Source organism: Cibotium barometz, chromosome 52, assembly GCF_041138505.1.
Source record: "Cibotium barometz isolate CiBa-2024 chromosome 52, ASM4113850v1, whole genome shotgun sequence".
NCBI lineage: Eukaryota > Viridiplantae > Streptophyta > Polypodiopsida > Cyatheales > Cibotiaceae > Cibotium > Cibotium barometz.
In genome coordinates, this window is record NC_141097.1 from 19,796,085 (window position 1) to 19,816,248 (window position 20,164).

The window sequence follows — 20,164 nt, forward strand, 5'->3', positions numbered from 1 at the left end:
AAAGGAAAAGAAAATGCCATGGTCCCACTCCCTCATAAATATAACGCACTTTGCTTGCGCAGAACGAGAGGACCCCTAAATACGTGCCCAAGTAGCCATGAGAGTATGGATGATATCACCCCATATAGTATTAATGCACCGAGACCCAAAAATCTGGACACCCTCAATAGCCTCCGTGCATCTAGCTCTCTAGTGTGCCATGTTGTAATACTTGCAGCAATCTCCCAACTAGTGTCAATCTTGTGTCTGGGGGATGTATAATCAGAGTGAGGGACATCTTGCAATAAACCATGCTGGGCAATACCTCTATGAATGAAAATACCAAAGTCTATACCACTGCCCTCGTAAAAAAGCTGCGGACCGAATTGGGAGAGCCAAGCAACTGCCCCCCAAGTCACATGCATGGCACGGCCATTCAATTTGCCGGTAAGTTGGGCTATAGAAACCCAAATCTGTTGTGCAATATTGCATCCCCATAAACAATGTTGTATAGTCTCAGAATCTGTCGCACATCTAGGGCAGGTAGGTGCTAGACCGAAAACTGATCTCCACTGATTGGTGGGGAGACCATGTAAAAATAACCAAAAGAAATGAGACATATGGCTCCTTCTGTATGAATGCCAAAGCCTATGACAATATCTGGGATGTATCACTCAAGAGTTATCATAACTCTCCCAATGAGGCCTGAGAGTAGGGATCCTATGCATCTGTCGAGTGAGGAGAAGCCTAGCATTCCGGACCGTGAAACTGAAAAAGGGAAGGCTTTTCAATGGATTGAAAGCATCATTCCACTCCCACTCTCATGGACCCCATTGAAGATATCTAATAGGACTACCACCATATAGCCACAAACACCAAGAGCCACGAGTCACTATATGAGGAGAAGGGTCAATGAACCAATGCTTCCCTGAACAACCAACAATCCTCACTGGACTAAGCCTAGTATCTGGGATGATCCCCTCCATGCTAAATCTCCTCAATCTCCCTCCAAGCATTATAGAGTAGATGATGCAATCTGTAGCCTCTTGACCCAGGAGAGCAATGACCTGTAGAGGTATGCCTATCCTCGAAAAGACTCCCAGCCAACTCGGATGATAGTCTCCATGAAAGGTCCTAGAGAGCCACTCATGTGGAATAGATGCATCAATCTAATCAATACGTATGCGAGAGCCTCTAAGATGTTGAATGGATACAGCTCTCCGATCCTCCGGAAGACTCTTAAAGGTCTTCCAAGCAAGAACTGTGTATGCACATCTCTCCCATCCTAACCACTACATGTAACGAGATGCACCAAGTGGCTGACCGGCCTTATCCCTGATGAACTCGTTCCACATAATAGGTTGTCGGTCAGCCTCATCCAAAGACCTAGGAAGCCTTTGTCGCAAAAATGGTCTCATGCTTCTCCATGCTTTGACAATGGCTGCAATAGGAGGGGAAGATGGTGCCCTAGTATCAGCCTCTGTGAACAAAAACCGTGTGCTAGGCAGCCAATCTCTCTTGACACGGGGTGTACATCCGGAAATCTGAGACAAGAAAAAAATCCTTCCAAGGCTTAGTGCCTGGTAGGAAACCTCTGACCACAAGTTTGCAAAGAAATGCCCTGCACTGAACATCCGGATTAATAATATTCAGTCCCCCCTCTTGTCTGGACTGAATAACTGTGAGCCAAGCTACCTTGGCACGAGTGTCTGTGGTGCCATCCAAACCCAACCAAAGAAAATTGTGGATCAATCTCCGCAATTGACCAATGCACGCAGGAGAGAAGCCCTAACAATAGGCAATAAACCAAGCCGAGGCAAGCAATACCTGATTAGCCACCAAAGCTCTAGAGGCTAAATCTAATCTCCTAGAGCTCCAATGAAGAAGCTTCTTCCAAATGCTCATAAGAACCGGAGCAAATTTTGTGCTGGAGAAATATCAACCCCAACCTGGCATCCCAAATATCTAGCAGTGCATCCTCTACTGATCCAAGTAAAACCAAGCTCTGCACCCAAGCAACTCTCGGTGAGTCAGTAATCCAAAAACCAATAGATTTGTGCCAATTAATGAGTGCCCTTGCTTCCAAACAAAACTCTTCTAGTGCTACCCGGAAGGAACTTAAGCATATGTGTGAGGCCTCCAAGAACATGGCTGTGTCATCAGCTAACTCAGAGTCAACCAGCTCCTCTTGACTACGAAGAGGCAACCTCAATCCATAAATCCTAGCAATGGAGCGGAGGAAGATGCTCATGGCCTCTGCAACTATGATATAATATAATGTGGCTAAAGGAAACCCTGCCGTACTGAGCGAGAAATCTGAAACCACGCTTCTCTATCACTGCAAGCGAGCACACTACTGTGGGCATCACGATACATGCATGAAACTCCCTTGATCCATCTCTGAGAGAAACCCATATGGCTAAGAGTACCCTCAAGGAAGTCCCAATCCACTCTATCATAGGCCTTCTCAAAATCCAAGAGCAGAATGGCTAAGGGCTGATTGCTCGCTTTGGCCCATTCCACGGCCTCCCAAAACGAGAAAATGTTATGAAAGATGCTCCTTCCTTGTAAGAATCCATTCTGAGTATCATGAATGACATCCTGCAAAATTGGCTGCAATCTGATGCTCACAGCCTTAGCAAGAATCTTATATGCAGTCCCAAGTAAGGTGATAGGTCTCCACTGGCCAGTCAATGTCTTATCCCCACTCTTAGGGATAAGATAGATAAGCCCCTCAATGAGAGAAGAAGGCAAAGAACCTGTGTCCCACATCTCTTGGAGAGCCGATGTGATCTCAGTCCCAATCTCATCCCAAAAAGTAATGAAAGAAACAGTGAAGAGGCCATCCTCTCTTGGACACTTACCATGAGGTAAGGATGAAGAGCATGGCTGAACTCTTGCATAGAAAAAGGGGCATCCAGAACGGCACTCATCTCCTCAATGATCAAATGTGGTAGTGCATTCCAAACCTTCCTCTGTTCCATGTGTCTCAAATCAGAGTGCGGCTCAGCACTAAGAAGGTGGCGATAGAAATCAGTGGCAATCTGTCTAACCATGAGAGGATCTGAGTGAAAAGTGCCACGTGAATCTTGCAACTGCCTGACACTATCTCTAGCATGAGATGGGCCGTGAGTAGCAAAGAAATGTTTGTTTGTTGCATCTGCCAGTCCAAAAGGATTCCTGGGCAGGGTAACGGTATTCCACACGCTGCTCAAGAGAGTGATGAGATTTTGCCCTAACAGTACATAAAGAATCTGCAACCCATTGAGCATGAGGATGTTTCTCGTGCTTTCTGTAAAGTAGCCAGTCTACGTCTAATAGCCCTTTCTAAATCCAAGGTCTCTTGCCTCTTAGACAAGGCACATGTGTGATAAAAGTCTCTAATATCACAAAGAGCAGAGGCCAAGCGCCTGCGAGAAATCATGAGATCTCCAAATATCAAGCATACGACGTGATAGCTCTGCATGTGAAAACAAATGATCAGGGATGCGTGCATGGGGTGTTGATCCATGGTGACTTGGATCTCTAATGCATAAAACCATTGGGTAATGATCCGATTTAGAGGTGCCATAAAAGTATGCCCCCCTTTGTCGAGCACCCAATCATCCACATAGAATTTGTCTAACCGTGCATAAATACATCCTTCATCCCTTCTCCTGTTAGACCATGAATAAAGAAGAGTGGATGGTCTCCTCGAAATGTCATCCTCATGCCAACAATCTCTACGATGAATGGAGAGTATAAACCCTTCCAAGACGCTCTTTCAAGAGGATGCACTTAGCCCTCATGTCCACCTCTTTTATCCATTGGCATCTCAACCATGTTAAAATCCCCACCAATAATCCAATGGTTGACAAGAGGCATCAACGTAGTGAGAAATTTCAAGAAGACAATCCTCTCACCTCTATGGTTAGGAGCATATAGGTTAAGAATACCAATGCATGTAGTACCCTACATAAGGAGGATCCACTGCCCTCTCATAGGCAAAATGACACCATGTCCAATGATGCAAGGCAAGATCAAAGCTGAAACAAAGATACAGACACCACCTTTGGTACCAATAGCTGATCACCAAAAGGTGTGTCCCGAGAGAAGCTTGCCTGATCTCCCACACTGGCTAGCATCCAGTTTATGCTCTTGCAAGAGCAATACATCCATAGATCCACTTGTGACTGCACAATGAAGCTGAGTTTTGACAATTTGTTTCCGCCGACACATAAAAAAGCCCCCAAGATCGTGAATGTTCCAAGAGACAATCTCATAAGGACTCAAAGTAGGAACGACTAGATCTCGTGGTCGATGGACCACCTTTAGAGACGGAAGTACGTCTAGTATAGGTAAGGAAGGAAAAATTTGATGATGTATACCTTACCTCTCGTTCCCACTCTGGGAAAAAGACAGGGCTGGTCCTCAAAGGTGGAGAGGTACCATGACAATGTGACTGTGCAACATCATCCTCAAGGGTACCATCATCCTGTAACTATAATGTAGCATCCTCTTGTGAGGGATCCAAATCTTGTGCCTGCATAGCCTCATCCTCCAAAAGAAGAATCAACATCCTGTGAGGCAAGAGCTGCATAAGGGTTGGAGTGCTCCACTAGGGGTGCGGGTGAAGGGGCAGGTACGGGGGGGCCCGAGGGTGCTGCCATCCCTAACCACAACCGAACACTATGTGGTCTGTTGTGGCATAGGATCAACTGGAGTCTGGGCAACTGTAGAAGGCATCTGATGGGTGGGACCACGCTGCCTCCTAGCATGGCGACAATCTCTAGCGATTTCTACGGGGTTTTGGAAATGCATGTACGGCAATACATGACATGGAGTTGTGAAGAGACGTTTTCAAAAATCTAGGGATTGTTCTTATATGGATGGTCAATCATACATACTCTTATGGCCACTGGGCTCATATCCAAGGGCTGTCTAGATTAGCACAAGCAAAGCGCACTATCTTCTTATATGGATGGCGAACCATACGTACTCTTACTGGGCTTGAGGGCTGTCCAGAGTAGCACAAGCAAAGTGCACTATCTTCATGAGAGAGTGGGATCACGGGATTTTCTTCTCATTGACTCCCACTGTACTTTCTTGGCATCATCGCACCCTTGATTGCTGCGGCTTTCTTACACTCTATGATGAGGATCTCTGGCTTTCAGCTGTGATTTTGTAATTGTTCTTTCTTACTCAATATAAGTCTCCTTCTTGCAAAAAAATTAAAAAAATCATGCATAAAGTCCAAGGGACAGAATGTGCATATAATCAATAAGATACTTTGGAAAAGTACCAAAGTCTAAGGTAAAGCTTAATATAATAGTCAAAGGTAAGGTACTAGCAGCATCCCCTTTTTATTAGAGTTTTCAAGTTATCAAAACAAACTGAAAATGCTGGGGCTAAGAAGTAGAAATCTTGAGTCTACTTTAGAAGAGTTAAAATGAAAGTTCGAGGATTTTTTTTAGGGGACTTCTTATCTTGCAGGAAGCAAACTTGATTCTTGTAGATGCACTCTTTGATTCCATGCTTTTGGAGGATCCTGAATATTTGAAGATGAAAGAAGTCCCTGGTCTTCTTGAGGCCCTTGACGAGTATCTTTACCAATCAACTCTTACCTTGTTTTATATATAAGAACACCATCTTGGTCAAAACATCTTTTAAGGAAGCCATTATTATGAGGGGTACATTAAAAATAACTATCAAGCAAGTTTAAGAGACATTCAGATACTGTTTCCTTAAAATTCTTTGAAGGTATCGGCAGAAAAATGAGAGCAACAATGAGGAGGTGATTGGGTTGATACTCGAGCAACATGGCAAGAAGAAAGAAGAGTTCAATTCATGGAATACAGCTGTAAATATGCTTTTGGATGGACGAGATAAAGAGTCTCTTTCAATACTAGAGTCATTCAACAAATTAAAGAAAAAGGTGGCTATTGTAGTACGCTTAAGAGAAGACGTTTTTGTCATTGTATGTGCAATGAACGTGCTCATCTATTTTCTTTTTCACAGTATTACTTTTTCTTTTGTATAGATATAGGCTGTTTCTACTATCTTTCTATTATCTAAAAGAATTATGCCACTTGGATAATTCTCATACTATCAGTCTTGCCAGCAATAAAGCTAATAGCTGACTTCCTAGCCTATTTTGTGAATGGTTTTCTTCTCTTTTTAAGGAGAGATGCAACTAAGCACGTGAAATAGTCACTTTGGTCCCCATGTCAACTCAAGCACACTAAAGAAGTGAGAGAAAAGAAAAGGGGTATTTTTGTGATCTTTGATCTTATCATTCTCGTCTCCCTTATAGGTTGGATATCCAACTTAGTGGAAAAAATGGTAGATTCAGAGGATCGGGGTATATGTGTGATAGGAGGAGAAGAGAGAGAAAGTAAAGGAATGGAGAGGAAAGAATTACAACCAGAAAGGAAAACACGAGAGGATAGGAGATAGGAGAGAAGATAGAATTTTGGAAACAAGCTACTTGACCTAAGATGAATGTAAAAGCTAGGGTGCAAAGGGGACATGTCAAGTGTTGTTGGGGAAACATGTGAATCGCTAAAAGGGAAACAGTTGAAGAGAATCACTGACACGGGGAAGCACACTGTCATGGTAACAGAGTTGAACCACGTTCTTTCTTTTCTTTTTTCTTTTTCAACATATTGAACTTCTATTAAATTTGACCAAATTACAAAAAAAAAAAATCCAAGGTTGTCTTGTAAAAGCTTCATACATAGTCATGCAAAAAAGAAGTGTAGCTATCTTAACCAAAGCTAGAGAGTGGAAATGCCATGAAGACCTTGTGGCTGTATATGTGAAGAAAAGACCATGGTCCTCTCCTGGCCATTGCTGCGCGTGAGGAGCCCTGAATCTTATTCCATGTGGCCATTAGGGTGTGTATAATATCCTACCAAATTACTGAGAGTGACTGAGAGGCATAAATGTGAGTGTCATATTTCGGCATTCTCTATGCTTCTGAGGGCTCTGTAGTGTGGACATGACACCTCATGGTAGGCGACTTACGTCTACACCTAGGATCATGTGGACTGGCACCTCGTGGTAGGCTACACCAAGTGCCCATAGGCTGGATCTCGTAGTTGGTCCGCGCTTATATTCAGAGTACGGTATTCTGGTTGGCATGGGGACATAATGTCTACGCTCAAATTGACCGCCAGCGCCTTGCCTCTTCCCCTTGGTTCGGATTGCTCCTCATCCGGGTTCAAGTCGGCCTTTTTCTTCGATTAGCATCATGGCTAATCAATCTCCCTCGGCCGGGCGAACCATTGTTTTTTCCGAAGCCGAGCTCGCGGTCCCCTACGCCGAAATCGAGAAAGACTCCAAAACGACCCTCATTGCCAGAATCTTTGGATCTCACCCTTCCCGTCTCCAGGCTCGGGATTGGGTCCTGGTGGCTCTGCCCTCCGACCTCGCCTCACACTTTCGAGATGTGAGGTTTCTTGGAAGAGGTTTCTTCCAAGTGGATTTTGATTCTGAGGACGCAGCTTGAGAGGTTTTGAAGGGTAGCCCTTTGCCATTGGGCCCGAGGAAGATATTCTTTCTTCCCTACTCCAGCTATTTTGACCCTGTTGAGGAAGACTGGAACCGTTTCCCGATTCCTCTCTGATTCCCAAGTCTTCCTCGCGCAAATTGGCCTATGTTAGAGGCCATCGGGTCTGCCTTTGGGCTGGTTCTTCAAGTGCCCCCTCTCCACACCTTGGCGACATCTTCTGCCCAGGTGGTCACTGCCTCGACGGATGCTGTCCCCAGGGTCATGGTTCTTGCCCGTGACATTGAGCTCTTTGAGGACTATGTTTTGCTTCCGGGCCCTTGTGGCCCTTTGAAGCAACGTATGGAGATTGCATGTAAACCCAATCAGTGCCGGGTTTGTCACCAACAGGGTCACTTTGCTCGAGATTGCCCTCGAGCTCGGGGTCGCAGGAGGCCTCACAAGCGTGCTTCTCAGGCGCCACCTCCCTTGGTTCCTTCCCGTCCTTCAGTCCGCCAGGTGTGGCGAGGTGTCTCTCACGCCCACCCCCCTGGTGCAATTGATGGGAAGGCCTCCTTGGATCATGTACAGATAGATGATGTTTCTTGTCAGAGGGATGCGTGAGCTGATGCATCTTTTCAGAGAGATGATATCTCAGATCAGGATGATTTTGTTGAGTCCTCTCTACTTGGAGGGGGCGATATGTAGGATGTTTAGCGCGGTGGGGATCATGTATTGCAGGATTTTTAGCATGATGCCATTGCTCTTGATGCCCCGTAGGGCGAACAGCTTTCTCGTACATATGCAGGTACTGTGCAGGGCCTTGGACAAGGGCATGTCAGTGGACTTTGCCCCGTGGATTATCCCGTCCTCCAGCATTATGAGAGGCGTCCTCAGGCTGCCCATGGTCTTCTTAGATCGGGGGTCAAATCTTCTTCTCTTCCATGAGAATCCTCTCATGGAATGTTCAGGGCCTTGGAGGGCTTCCCACCCGTGGTAGGAAGCGCCTTCTGAAGGACCAGCTTGACCCTGCTGTTACAGGAGGGTCTATGGATGTACTTTTGTTGTAGGAACACAAATTGGATAGACCTCAGTGTGGCAAAACTGGTAAGATGCTTTCTGGCCACTCCTTCTGGTCCTCGGTAGTTGGGACTAGAGGGGGTGTTTGCATTTCAGTGGTAGCATGTGTTATGCCTCATGTTATTGGGCACGGTGTTATCATCCCTGCTAGAGCGCAGTGGATCTTGGTCATGCAAGAGGGTGAGAAATTGGGAATCTTGAATATCTATGCACCTAATGTGAGAGGTGAAAGGATGGCCTTTTGGGACACCATTACAAATGTCATTCCCTAGGTTGATCATTGGATAGTGGGAGGAGATTTTAATATGGTTGAGCAACCCTCTTGCATGACCCTCTTGGTCATGCAAGAGGGTCAGAAATTGGGAATCTTGAATATCTATGCACCTAATGTGAGAGGTGAAAGGGTGGCCTTTTGGGACACCATTACAAATGTCATTCCCCAGGTTGATCATTGGATAGTGGGAGGAGATTTTAATATGGTTGAGCAACCTTCTGACAAGAAGGGTGGACGCGAAGGGGGTTTACACCCTTTGGAGCGAACCTCTTGGGAGAGGTTCATGCTTTCCTTTTTTGGTAGGGATTGCTGGACTGAGGATGACTTCCAGAGAAGGCCAAACTCCTTATCTTTCTCTTGGCATAACTGCAGGAGCGAGGATGAGAGCATCTTTGCACGTCTGGATAGGTTTTATGTGGATGATTGGTCCTTGGACAAAGGAGGCACCATTGCTATTATGTCTGGCACCACCAAATCTGATCATTGCCCCGTCATTTTGTGTCTCAGGGAGCGTGGGGCTCGCTCGGCCTCTCCCCGTGTCCGTATCCCTGACTCTCTTTATCTAGATGCTGACATCGCCCTTGAGATCAGAGAGAGATGGAGATCTTGTGACGGTCCTGATCCTCGTCATAATATTGCGCTGACTCTTGAGAGGACCAGCCATCATTATCATAGCACTGCCTTGTCCAAGAAGAAGGAGGCTATGGACAAGGAGAGCTATTAGGCGTAGGATTGCTACGCTTCAGAGGGAAATGAAAAGCATCCACATGCATCTTGGATTACAGACCTCTTGACGATAGTTAGAGCAGAGCTGTAGTTGGCCATGGATAGGAGGGCTGAGTTCGCGTTTCATGCGAACGAGGCTTTTTGGACTCTGATGGGTGGCAAATGCAACAAAGAGTTTTTCTCAGCGCATAGGCCTTCCCATAGCAGGGATTCTGTGAGGTACTTGCAAGATTCAAAGGGTGAGGTTCAGATTGAGCCTGATAAGGTGAGGGGTATTGCTTCAAATTTTTATCGGTCTTTGTTGACTACAGAGGTGCCCTCTCCTCAAAGAGATGTGGCATGGCAGAAAGTTTGGGAGTGCATGCCCAAGCTCATTACACATGCTGTGTGTTCTTCCCTGGATGCCCCTTTCTCGAAGGATGAATTCCTTCACGCACTGCATGCTCTTTCCAGTGGTTCATGCCCAGGGGATGATGGTCTTTCTCCCGCCTTCTTTATTCTTTTTTGGGATGATATTGGAGATGCTATCACTGTTGCCCTTCAGGAAATGTGGTTGTCGGGTATGATGCCGCCATACCTCACGGAGGGGCTAAATCACCTTATCCCCAAGAGTGGGGACAAGACTGACATCAAGCAATGGAGGCCCATCACCCTCCTTGGATCTGCATATAAAATCTTAGCTAAAGCCTTGAGTATAAGGTTGCAGCCGATTCTCCAAAGGAGTATCCATGATACACAGAATGGGTTCCTCCAAGGAAGGAGTATATTTGATAACATCTTTTCTTTCTGGGAAGCTGTCGAGTGGGCAAAGTCTAGTCAGCAGCCTCTTGCCATTATTTTGCTTGATTTTGAAAAAGCTTATGACAGAGTGGATTGGGATTTTTTGGAGGGCACTATGGCACACATGGGGTTTTCCCAAAACTAGATCAGAGGGGTGTCTTGCCTATACAAGGAGGCTCATAGCACTGTTTTAGCTTGTGGGGGGTGCGGGGAGCGTTTTCAGATTTCCCGTTCAATGAGGTAGGGCTGTCCCCTCGCCCCTTTACTGTACCTCATTGTAGCTGAGGCTATGAGCAGGTTTCTTCGGGCTGCCCCCCCTGGTGTTGTGGGTCTCAGGCTGCCTTTATGCACGGAGGAAGAGTTTTTGGACTCTGAGTTAGCAGATGATACGGCGTTGTTCCTTGAGGCTTCACATACTTGTTTATGTGCTTTCCGGACAGTTTTGGAGGCCTTTTGTTTGGCAGCAGGAGCTACTATCAATTGGCATAAATCAGTTGGTTTTTGGATCAGTGATTATCCTCTTGCAGATTGGGGTACAGATGTTGGTTTGACTTGGATTGAGAGAGGATGCTCTGCTAGATACGTTGGTTGTCAGGTGGGCGTTGACATCTCCCCTGCACAACAGTTTGCTCCAGTGCTCTTAAGCATTAAAAGCAAACTTCATCACTGGAGTAGGAGGAAGCTTGACTTGGCCTCTAGAGCTTTGGTGGTTAACCAAGTTTTGCTAGCCACGGCTTGGTTTATCGCTTCGTGCTGGATTTTTCATAAGGGTTGCATTGGCCAGCTTCGTCGCCTTATTCGGAACTTTCTTTGGTCAGGGCTTGATGGAAATGCACACACCAGGGCCAGAGTTGCTTGGGAAACCATTATCAGGCCTAAGCACAAAGGGGGATTGAATATCATTGACCTTGAGGTGCAACGTAAGGCTTTGCTTTGTAAGCTTGTTGTTAGGGGCTTTCTTCCAAGCACTGAGCCGTGGAAGGACTTTCTCATGCAGCAGATCACGAAGTGTGTCCCTGTTCGCGGAGGTGACGAGACTCTCAGCGCACGCTTTATTTTTTCGGATGCAGTTCACCGCTCCCCTTCATCCCCCCTGGTTAGGTCCCTCCTACAAGCCTGGGAGTGCCTGAGGAGTTTTTTGGTACACATCCCCCCGTGTTCAGTGGAGGAAGCTAACCAGCAGCCCATTCTGTGGAATGATTTGATCTTAGATGTGCATGGTAGGCCTCTTGGGGCAGCTATGCATATTCTTTGGGCTAGGTGGGAGACCCTATGGCCCACAGTGCTGGCTTGATAGAGGCTTCAGAGCCTCACCGAGGTGCAGAGATTGGATTTCACGCAGCATTTGAGAGGCCCTAGCCGGAGGATTGCACAGATTGATGCAGCCATTCCCAACCACGGGATTACTGGATCTTTCTTGGATGGCCGTCATCATTTTTGGTTTGGGTTTTTTCTGGGACAGGTGTTCCTCTTCAGGTTATGGGTCTCCCCTTGCCTAGGGAGGATGATGTACCGGTCTTTTTTCTATACAGGATGGATGGTAGCTAGAGAGATGTGACGTGCAGGACCTTATTGAGGGCCCCCAAATTCGTCCAGTCAGAGTTGTTGGCAGGTTAGGGAAGCACGTCTTTGTTGACCCACCCCCTTCCCCCCCCCCCCCCCCCCCCTCTCCTAGGGATGATCACAGAGAGTGTTAGTTCTTGGTTGTATGATGGCTGCCCTATCAGACATTTGCATTGGGACCCCGGTGAGTGGGAGTGGAAGGATGCTTGTAACCCTTTGAAAAGCATGCCTTTTTTTAGTTATACGGTGCGGAATGCCAGACATCTTATCTTGCGACACAATTAGAGTGTCCCTACTCTTAGACCCCGTTGGGAATCTTACGGCATTTCGACTGACATTCAGAGGGTATTTTGGCGGAGATTGTGGCATTCTTATAGGAGGCCATAGATTTCCTTCTTTATCTGGGTTTCTCTTCATGGTGGTCTGGACACCAATCAATGGAGGTCTGTTACTGGTGCTTGCCCAGCATGCCCTAGATGTGCGGGAGTTTCGGAGTCAGTTTATCATTGTTTATGGGAATGCAGGGAAGCACAGAGGGTTTGGTCTACAATTGCACACCTCTTTGGTAGGATTAAGAGGGATGCTATCATTTCTTTTGGTTCTATCATTTGGTTGACACAGTCTGGGCCTCAACTGAGATTCGAGGGGACTGACAGGAGCTTGGCCATTATGGTTAGGCAAGGAGTTGCTCGGCAGTGTTGTCTTCAGGATTTGCCACTTTCACACTTTGTCCCTCCGGCACAGAGGTTAGACAGCTCTTGGGAGATTATTGCTAGCATCTCAGCCTGGAATATCTGGAAGGCTAGATGCACTGAGGCCATTGAGGGTACTCCCGTTCTTGTTTCTCAGTGTCTTTGCAGGATTTGGAGTGATATTATTCACACCATTATGGCTACCTAGGCCAAAATCCAGGGATCTTTGAGGGCTACGGAGAGGAAGCGCGGCCAGTTTATTAGAGAGTGGGACATTGGTATCTTTTTCACATCCTCTCATTCGGAACCCTATTGGTAGCACAAGGCTCCTGATTGGTTGAGATCTCCACCTTGCTTGGTGTGAAATCTCCATTTTGTAAAAAATTTTCATACTTAATAGAAGTCTCCTTTCTGAAAATAAAAATAAAAATTGACCACTAGCTATAAGCTAAATGAAAGATGACTATCTGATACATTTTGGTATTTCATGGCATACGTGCATGACTGGAACTTTTTTACCACTTGCGAGATCTGCCATGAACCATGCGCCTGAATCTATATTCAGACCTTGCTTGTGGGCTGTAGATAGGTGGTAGGTGTTGTTGAAATATCAAGCTCAAGTAGTGCCAACGTTCGTGGTATATGGAGCAACACGACTTGGTCCACAGTATTATCTTTGGATATGGTGACAGCGTGGTCCGCATCTCTGTGTGTGGTAGTGTGTAGTAGCTAGGTAATAAGTGTCCAACACCATTTGGGTACCCTCCTAGTAGTGTGCGTGGACATTAGACTTTGTCCATGGCTTTTTCTGTGTGAAGAGAGATCCACAAAGGATGTGTGAAATTCGTGGGTCTCTTTAGTGAGCTATTTGCAGTCTTGCCATTTCATGATTATCCACTAATTAAGCTAGAATTAAGTCCCCTAATCAATCCCCTATCATATGGTAGCCATTTTGAGTGTGAGTGATTTGAGTGCGGTTTCACAGTACGATTTGGAGTACAATAAAGCTACGGGGACTGCACTTCTTTTCTTTGAACTTGGTATCAGAGCACAGATTCAGGCGCTCCAAACAAGCAGATGACTTTGGAAGATAAAATACCCTTGCAAGTCACTTCAATTAGTCACTGATTTGCAGGTGATTAAGTGCTTTGAATAAGCATAACAAAGCAAGGTATCACTTGGCGGTGAAATTTCAGTCCTCCAAGCTGTTGGAAAGCTTTGAGATTGAGCTAGGTTGCTCAAGATCTTGACAAATTGTATTGGGGCACTGGTAGAGCAGGTCCTTGGGCATGTTCAGATGTATTTGGTTGATGTATTAGAGCTCATAAGTGGAGTTGGGCTCAGCTGGTCCAAAACAGTGAATTGCCGAGCAGCTTAGCCCAATTCCAAGGCTTTTTTGAGTTTGATTTGAAGCTTGTATGTGAGCAAGATAAATGGCGAATGTGTAACCATTGGAATGAAAATGTATGAGTGAGTTAATCTCACACTTGAAGTAAAGTCTTTCAGCTCTTGTAGTGGTTTACTTGTTACTAGCAAACTGCTGAATGCTAGTAGTTGAGATTGCCTTGTTCGAGAACATAGAGTTGTCTATGTGCATGTATGTGCTTGGCATTGGATCATTGAGTGAATCAGACACATTGTCTTTGAAGAGCATATTGTTGCCCATGTATGGTTCATATATGTGAATTATTTCAAGGAGAGGGGACATTGTGGATGGCTACATGTATGCAGAAAAGGTGTTTTTGAAAAATTGCCTTCACCATCTTGGCCATGGCTTTTTGCTCCGATGTTGGATTTGGGTGTTCTACAGCTACAAATGACCGGCATGAAGCCCTCTACAAGAGCAAATCAAAACAGAAAATTTTTGGTTAGCACAGGTGTTCTCTGTTTTCAGATTTGTTATGTTGTAACAGTTTTTTACTGTGAAGTGTACACCACTTTTGTTGGCATGTATGGTGGATACAAGTTTATCACAAATCACATGCGAGAAGCTTTAAGCTTGGAAATTCTGTATGCAGAATTTCCTTAATGAGTAAAGGCATGTGCGATATTGGTCACTGGTGCAGAGAAAGAGCCAGGCGATATGGTAAGTGAGTGTGTAAGCCCAACGGGGCGTGCCGTGATAGACTCAACCACGTATCCAAGAGATAAAGATATAGAGAGAGGGGGAGAGAGAGAGAAGGGATTAGGGAACTTGGCACAATACACCACACTGAGTGGGGAACAAGCCGCGCCCCCTTTCTTTCTTTTTTTTCTGGGAAAAAGATCCTTTAATTAGTTAAAGAGAAAACAGCCACAAAGGGCTAAGTGCAACCACAAAGGGATAAATACAAACTCACCTCATATAAGGGCAGGAAACAAGTGATCATAAGGGGGAGAGATGCTTCTCCTCCGGCTCGCCACTCTATGAGGAGAAGGCTATCTCATGCAGGGGGAGGGGGTGGGGAACAACCACACAAGTGGTTTGTAGTGCCAAATGGGGTCACCGCCTCTATCTGTGAGGAAAGGGCCAGGCCTCCAAAGTCTCAAGAAGGCTTCCCGCCACTTCCGCATGTGGTCAAAACCTCCCTACAGCTTCCCCCACTGACCGCGGAGGGTGTGAATGATGTTGAGCCATATGCTCCTGATGGTCTCAGTCGGTGGAGTGTGGGTACCCTCGATGGCCTCGCTACATCTAGCACGCCAGATGTGCCAGGTTGCTATGCAACTGCGAATCTCCCAGCGCTGGCATGAGCCTGGATGCCAAACACCTGCTGGAGGGGCTGTGAATCCCGGTCGATGCCCTGTCCGTAGCAAAGATGCAAAGAATCCCCTGCCAAATGTGTTGAGCCTTCGGGCAATCCCAAAGGCAATGTCGTCGAGACTCTTGGGGGTGGCCGCACCTCGGGCGAGCTGCTGGCTGCCCTCCGACTGCTAGCCAAGTACCCACTGCCAGACTCCTGTGTTCCGTCAACCAGAGGAAGAGAGTGATCTTCCTCGGCCGAAAGCTGTCCCAAAGCCTCTTCTAGAAATCTGAAAGGAAGTGCTGTGGTAGGCCCTGAGACTGCCAGTGTGCTGTTGTTGCCGGTGTGCCATCTATCTCCGACATCTGGATCCTGCAGGGCCGAGCCTTACTGTATATGCAAAGAAAGGGGCATCTAGAGTCTCCACCCGATCTGTGGGATCATGCCACGTCCACTCTCCAGGATCCCACTGCAAGAGCATGAGAGGTCGGCACTCCCAAATCCATAACCGCCCAAATCTCTCCCTGGCCACCTTGGCCGGTGCTGGATCTATGTGCCATGCACGTGCGCGAAAACCAATCACCCTCACCCTCTGCAAGGTGCAGCCGCTGAAATCCTTCAAGGGGTGCTTTGATCTCTCTAATCTGCCATGTAATCCAATAGAAAAAGTGAATAGACGACTGTCCTCATCTGCTCCATAGACCGCCATGAGAATATCGTGTCTGGTGAACACGCCTAGCCATATCAGGGGGGCTGGTCTGGAATAGGAGTTAGTCACTCCGGAGGAATAGTTGAGTCAATGTCGATGCTCAGCCTGTCTCTACCCCGAATCCCTATCAGGCCTCTCTCCTGCTCCTGTTGAGGTAACTACCTGTGTGCAACCCAATCTCCAAAAGACCTAGCTGGTCCCATGCTCAAGGCGCCCCAGGATATGTGCGGTCGGGCCCCTAGCATGTGGCCACTAGATAAACGGATGAGGGGGTTCCAGATCAAAGGCTGCCGAAGCTGCTTCTTTGAGGCCACTGGAACAATCTGTCTGAGGGCTGTCCTGAGATGATCCCAAGCATGAAGTAGACTGGCTACGAATCTAACCTCAAAGGCAAGACTAAAACCACGGGCTCGCATCTCTGTGAAGATCCAGCTAGTGCGTGGCCATGGGCCTCCAAGGCTCGGAGTGTGGGCTGAAATCCGGGCCAAGAGGAAATCCTTCCAAGGCTCACCACCGGGTTGGAGTCCTCTGACAATCAACTTGCCCAACAAGGCAGGGCTCTGTATAGCTGGATCAATGAGACCTAGGCCCCCTCTGCTACGTGGCTGAATGATCACTCTCCATGCCACCTTGGCCTGGCTGGCCTCCCATCACTTCCGGCCCACAAGAAGTTCCAGATCAAACGTTGTACCTGGCCAATACAAGCCCAAGAAAAGGCCCAGCACGAGGTGATGTATCACATGGTGGCAAGCAGTACCGGTTCACCACCACCACTCTGCCTACTGCAAGGGATAGCCTCGCTGAGCTCCAAGATAGAAGCTTCTTCCGAATACTCAGAAGAAGTGGAGCGAGCTACTAGCTACTGCTCGGGAGAGATATCAATGCCAACCTGGCAGCCGAAGTATCGAACTAGAGTGCCCCTTGAGATCCACTGGAAAGCCTCAACCGGTCGCCAAGTTGGTGTGGGTGCTCAGCCTACCCAAAAAACCACATGACTTGTGCCAGTTGATCTGTGCTCCTAATGCACGGTAAAAAATCTCCATCGCCTCTGCGAATCACTGGAGATTCCCAATACCTCCAACAAGGTAGGCTTCTATGTCATCTGCAAACTCTGAGTCTAGTAGCTCCTCCTGCGTGCGGAGGGGAAGGTGCAATCCCTGAAGTCCGGTCTGCTGGGCAGAGAGAAAACTACTCATGGCTTTGGCGACAAAGAGAAAGAGGTACGGTGCCAGAGGACAGCCTTGTCGAACCGAGCGGGAAAGGGGAATTTGTCGCCTTGGGTTCCTTGAATGAGAACGTGGCTGTGAGATGCTGAATAAACTCCTAAGACTCCGCGAATCCGCTCCATGGGGAATCCCATCCGTCTCATAGTGCCCTATAGAAAGCTCCAATCCACCCTATCATAAGCTTTCTCAAAGTCAAGGAGTAGCACACTGAGGTCCTGTTGTCACATCCTGGCCGAAGCTGTCACCTCCCAAAAGGTAAAGATGTCCAGAATACTCCGATCCTGAACAAAACCAGTCTGAGTGTCATGGATCAAGTCTAGGAGAGAAGGCTGAAGTTGCCTGCTGATGGCCTTGGCCAAAATCTTGTAGGCCGTCGCTAGAAGGGTGATGGGTCTCCACTGTCGGATTTCCAATCTATCACCACCCTCCTTGGGAATCAACTGTATCAAGCCCTCTATTTGACTCTCTGCTCACCATTTCGCCTCTGGTCTGCCCAGTTCGCCTCTGCCCGCCAGTTCGCCATTTCGCCTCTCTGCCCACCAGTTCGCCTTAGGTCTGGCCCCCAGTCCATTTCGCCTCTCTGCCCGCCAGTTCGCCATTTCGCCTCTCTGCCCACCATTTCGCCTCTCGTCTGCCCAGTTCGCCTCTGCCCGCCAGTTCGCCTTAGGTGTGGCCCCCTTTCGCCTCTCTGCCCACCAGTTCGCCTTAGGTCTGCCCCCAGTCCATTTCGCCTCTCTGCCCGCCAGTTCGCCATTTCGCCTCTCTGCCCACCAGTTCGCTGCCCAGTTCGCCTCTGCCCGCCAGTTCGCCTTAGGCGTGGCCCCCTTTTCCCACCCACCCTTGCTCAGGCCCCCAAGGCAGCAACATAACTCTCTCTCTCTCCTCCCTGCCTGTGGGAAGGACTACAGAGTGATTTGGAGGAATGGCCCCGCGTCTCCAAGAGAAACTCGAGGCCCTCGAGATGGCAATGAAGGCACTAATCAAGGAGAACAAGAAGACATCCGATTCCAACCTCAATGAGGTGGAAAACAAACTACACAGGCACATCATAGCTCTCGAAGCACGGGTCATGAACCTCGAACAAGAGAACACGGCACTCAAGGAGGAGGTGAGTGCATTGAAAGTGGAAATGGTAGCCATCAAGAATGCTGAGAAGGAAGAAGGGGAGATCAATGACAACACTCTCACGGCCATCAAAGAAGAGATCTCCAAGGAGATCACAAAGGACATGGAGGGAAAGCTCGAAGCCAAGCAGTCAGGATGGGTCGAGGTGGTGAAGAAGAACATCCGTAAAGAAGTGAGGGAGGAGACTCAAAGGGAAGAAAACCAAATCATTCACACCACCATTGAGGAGGAGAAGATGAGGCATGCTCGCCGCCTCAACATTCGAGTCACAGGTATAGCCGAGACACCCGACTCCACTCCCGAGAAAGATGGACAGCTTCTATGCATGAAGCTCGGCTACAAGGAAGAGCACCCTCTCCCCTTCACCAAAGCAGAAAGACTCAACACGCAAGCGAGCCCTCATCCTACAGTTTGCAGGAGAGACGGAGAGGGTCACCTTCATGAGGAAGAGGGTCATACTACGGGGTTTAGAGGGAGCTCCTATTTTCTTGGATGATGATCTCACGAGGATGCAGCTTGAGCATAGGAGAACTTGCATGCCACGAGTCTTACACGCGAGGAGAGAAGGCAAGAAGGCCTTCTATCGAGATGGTCGGGTCATCATTGATGGCCGGCCCATGGATTAGCGGTTTGGGGCCTATGGGACACAGACCAGGCCACTGACAGAGATACACATAGCAGTATGGAACTGTAATGGTTCACTATGGGTGCAGCCTGGACGACTGGAGCATGTTATGGTGGGGAGAGACATCATACTTCTGACAGAGACACATCAGAGCCCAGAGAGAGGGCTACCTCGAGTAGAGGGATTCCAATGGGAGTCAGCATACAGGAGGACCACACGCCAGGGTACCTCGAGAGGGTCGGGGGGAGTAGCAGTCCTATTCAGATGGGAGCTACAGGGGAGACTGAGAGTGGTAGCACAGGATCCAGAGGCCAGATACATGTGGATCAGCTTACAGCTCTCACAGGACAGGGTTATATACATAGCTCTATGTTACTTTTCTCCATCAGGATCCTCCTATGTCATTACAGAGGACATGCCACAGGAGGAGGAGACAGGAGCCTCGCCATACACTTGTCTGTCAGAGGAGATTATGCATTATTCTACACTAGGGGAAGTATTTCTTACGGGCGACTTCAATGCCCACACACATAGCAGACAGTGTGAGGTGTATGACTATGATGACATGGAGATCCTCCACCCTGTGGATTCAGAGGAGATAGGGGCTAGTCGGGCATCAGAGGACACTGGACCAGACAGAGGACATTATGGGGACCACTTACTAGAGTTGGGAGCCAGGCATCGTCTCGTTATTTATAACGGGATGCTACAGTGGCCGGGATCAGGAGGGCTGACATGCTTCCCACATGGGGGTCATACACGGACCGGAGGCACGGTGGTAGACTACATTATGGGGTCTTTGGAGGCATCACAGCTTGTCACCTCATTCTCCATTCCACCTCGTCCTATTGGGGCAGATCATATATACTTGGCATTTTCACTAGCCGGATCACCAGTATCACCAGCCCCCCACATACCGACGCCACACACTACCATCTACTTCACACATGACATGGCAGACATATACACTAGCAGAGTAGAGGATGGGCTCCTACTCATGGATCCCCTGGCATCTATGGATACCATTACAGCCCAGCTCGCATCACTCCTACACACGGCTGCATTACAGAGCTTCCCACATCGTGTACACTCAGGAGAGCCTGCGAGACTTGGGACTATGCCCCAAAACAGATGGTATGATGACGAGTGCAGAGCCCTATACTCACGGCTCCGCATACAGAGAGTCTTGGGAGC

At 47.8% G+C, this 20,164-nt stretch overlaps 1 protein-coding gene across 1 annotated transcript in view; it reads left to right on the top strand.

The window, feature by feature from the left end:
- LOC147608919 (dynein regulatory complex subunit 3-like) overlaps nt 1–20,164 on the top strand; it is a 168,569-nt gene that overhangs the window by 97,708 nt on the left and 50,697 nt on the right. Inside the window, exons 8-9 of the mRNA XM_086788617.1 lie at nt 5,452–5,558; nt 5,719–5,893. Coding sequence (XP_086644743.1) covers nt 5,452–5,558; nt 5,719–5,893 — 282 coding nt within the window. The remainder of the gene's footprint in view (nt 1–5,451; nt 5,559–5,718; nt 5,894–20,164) is intronic.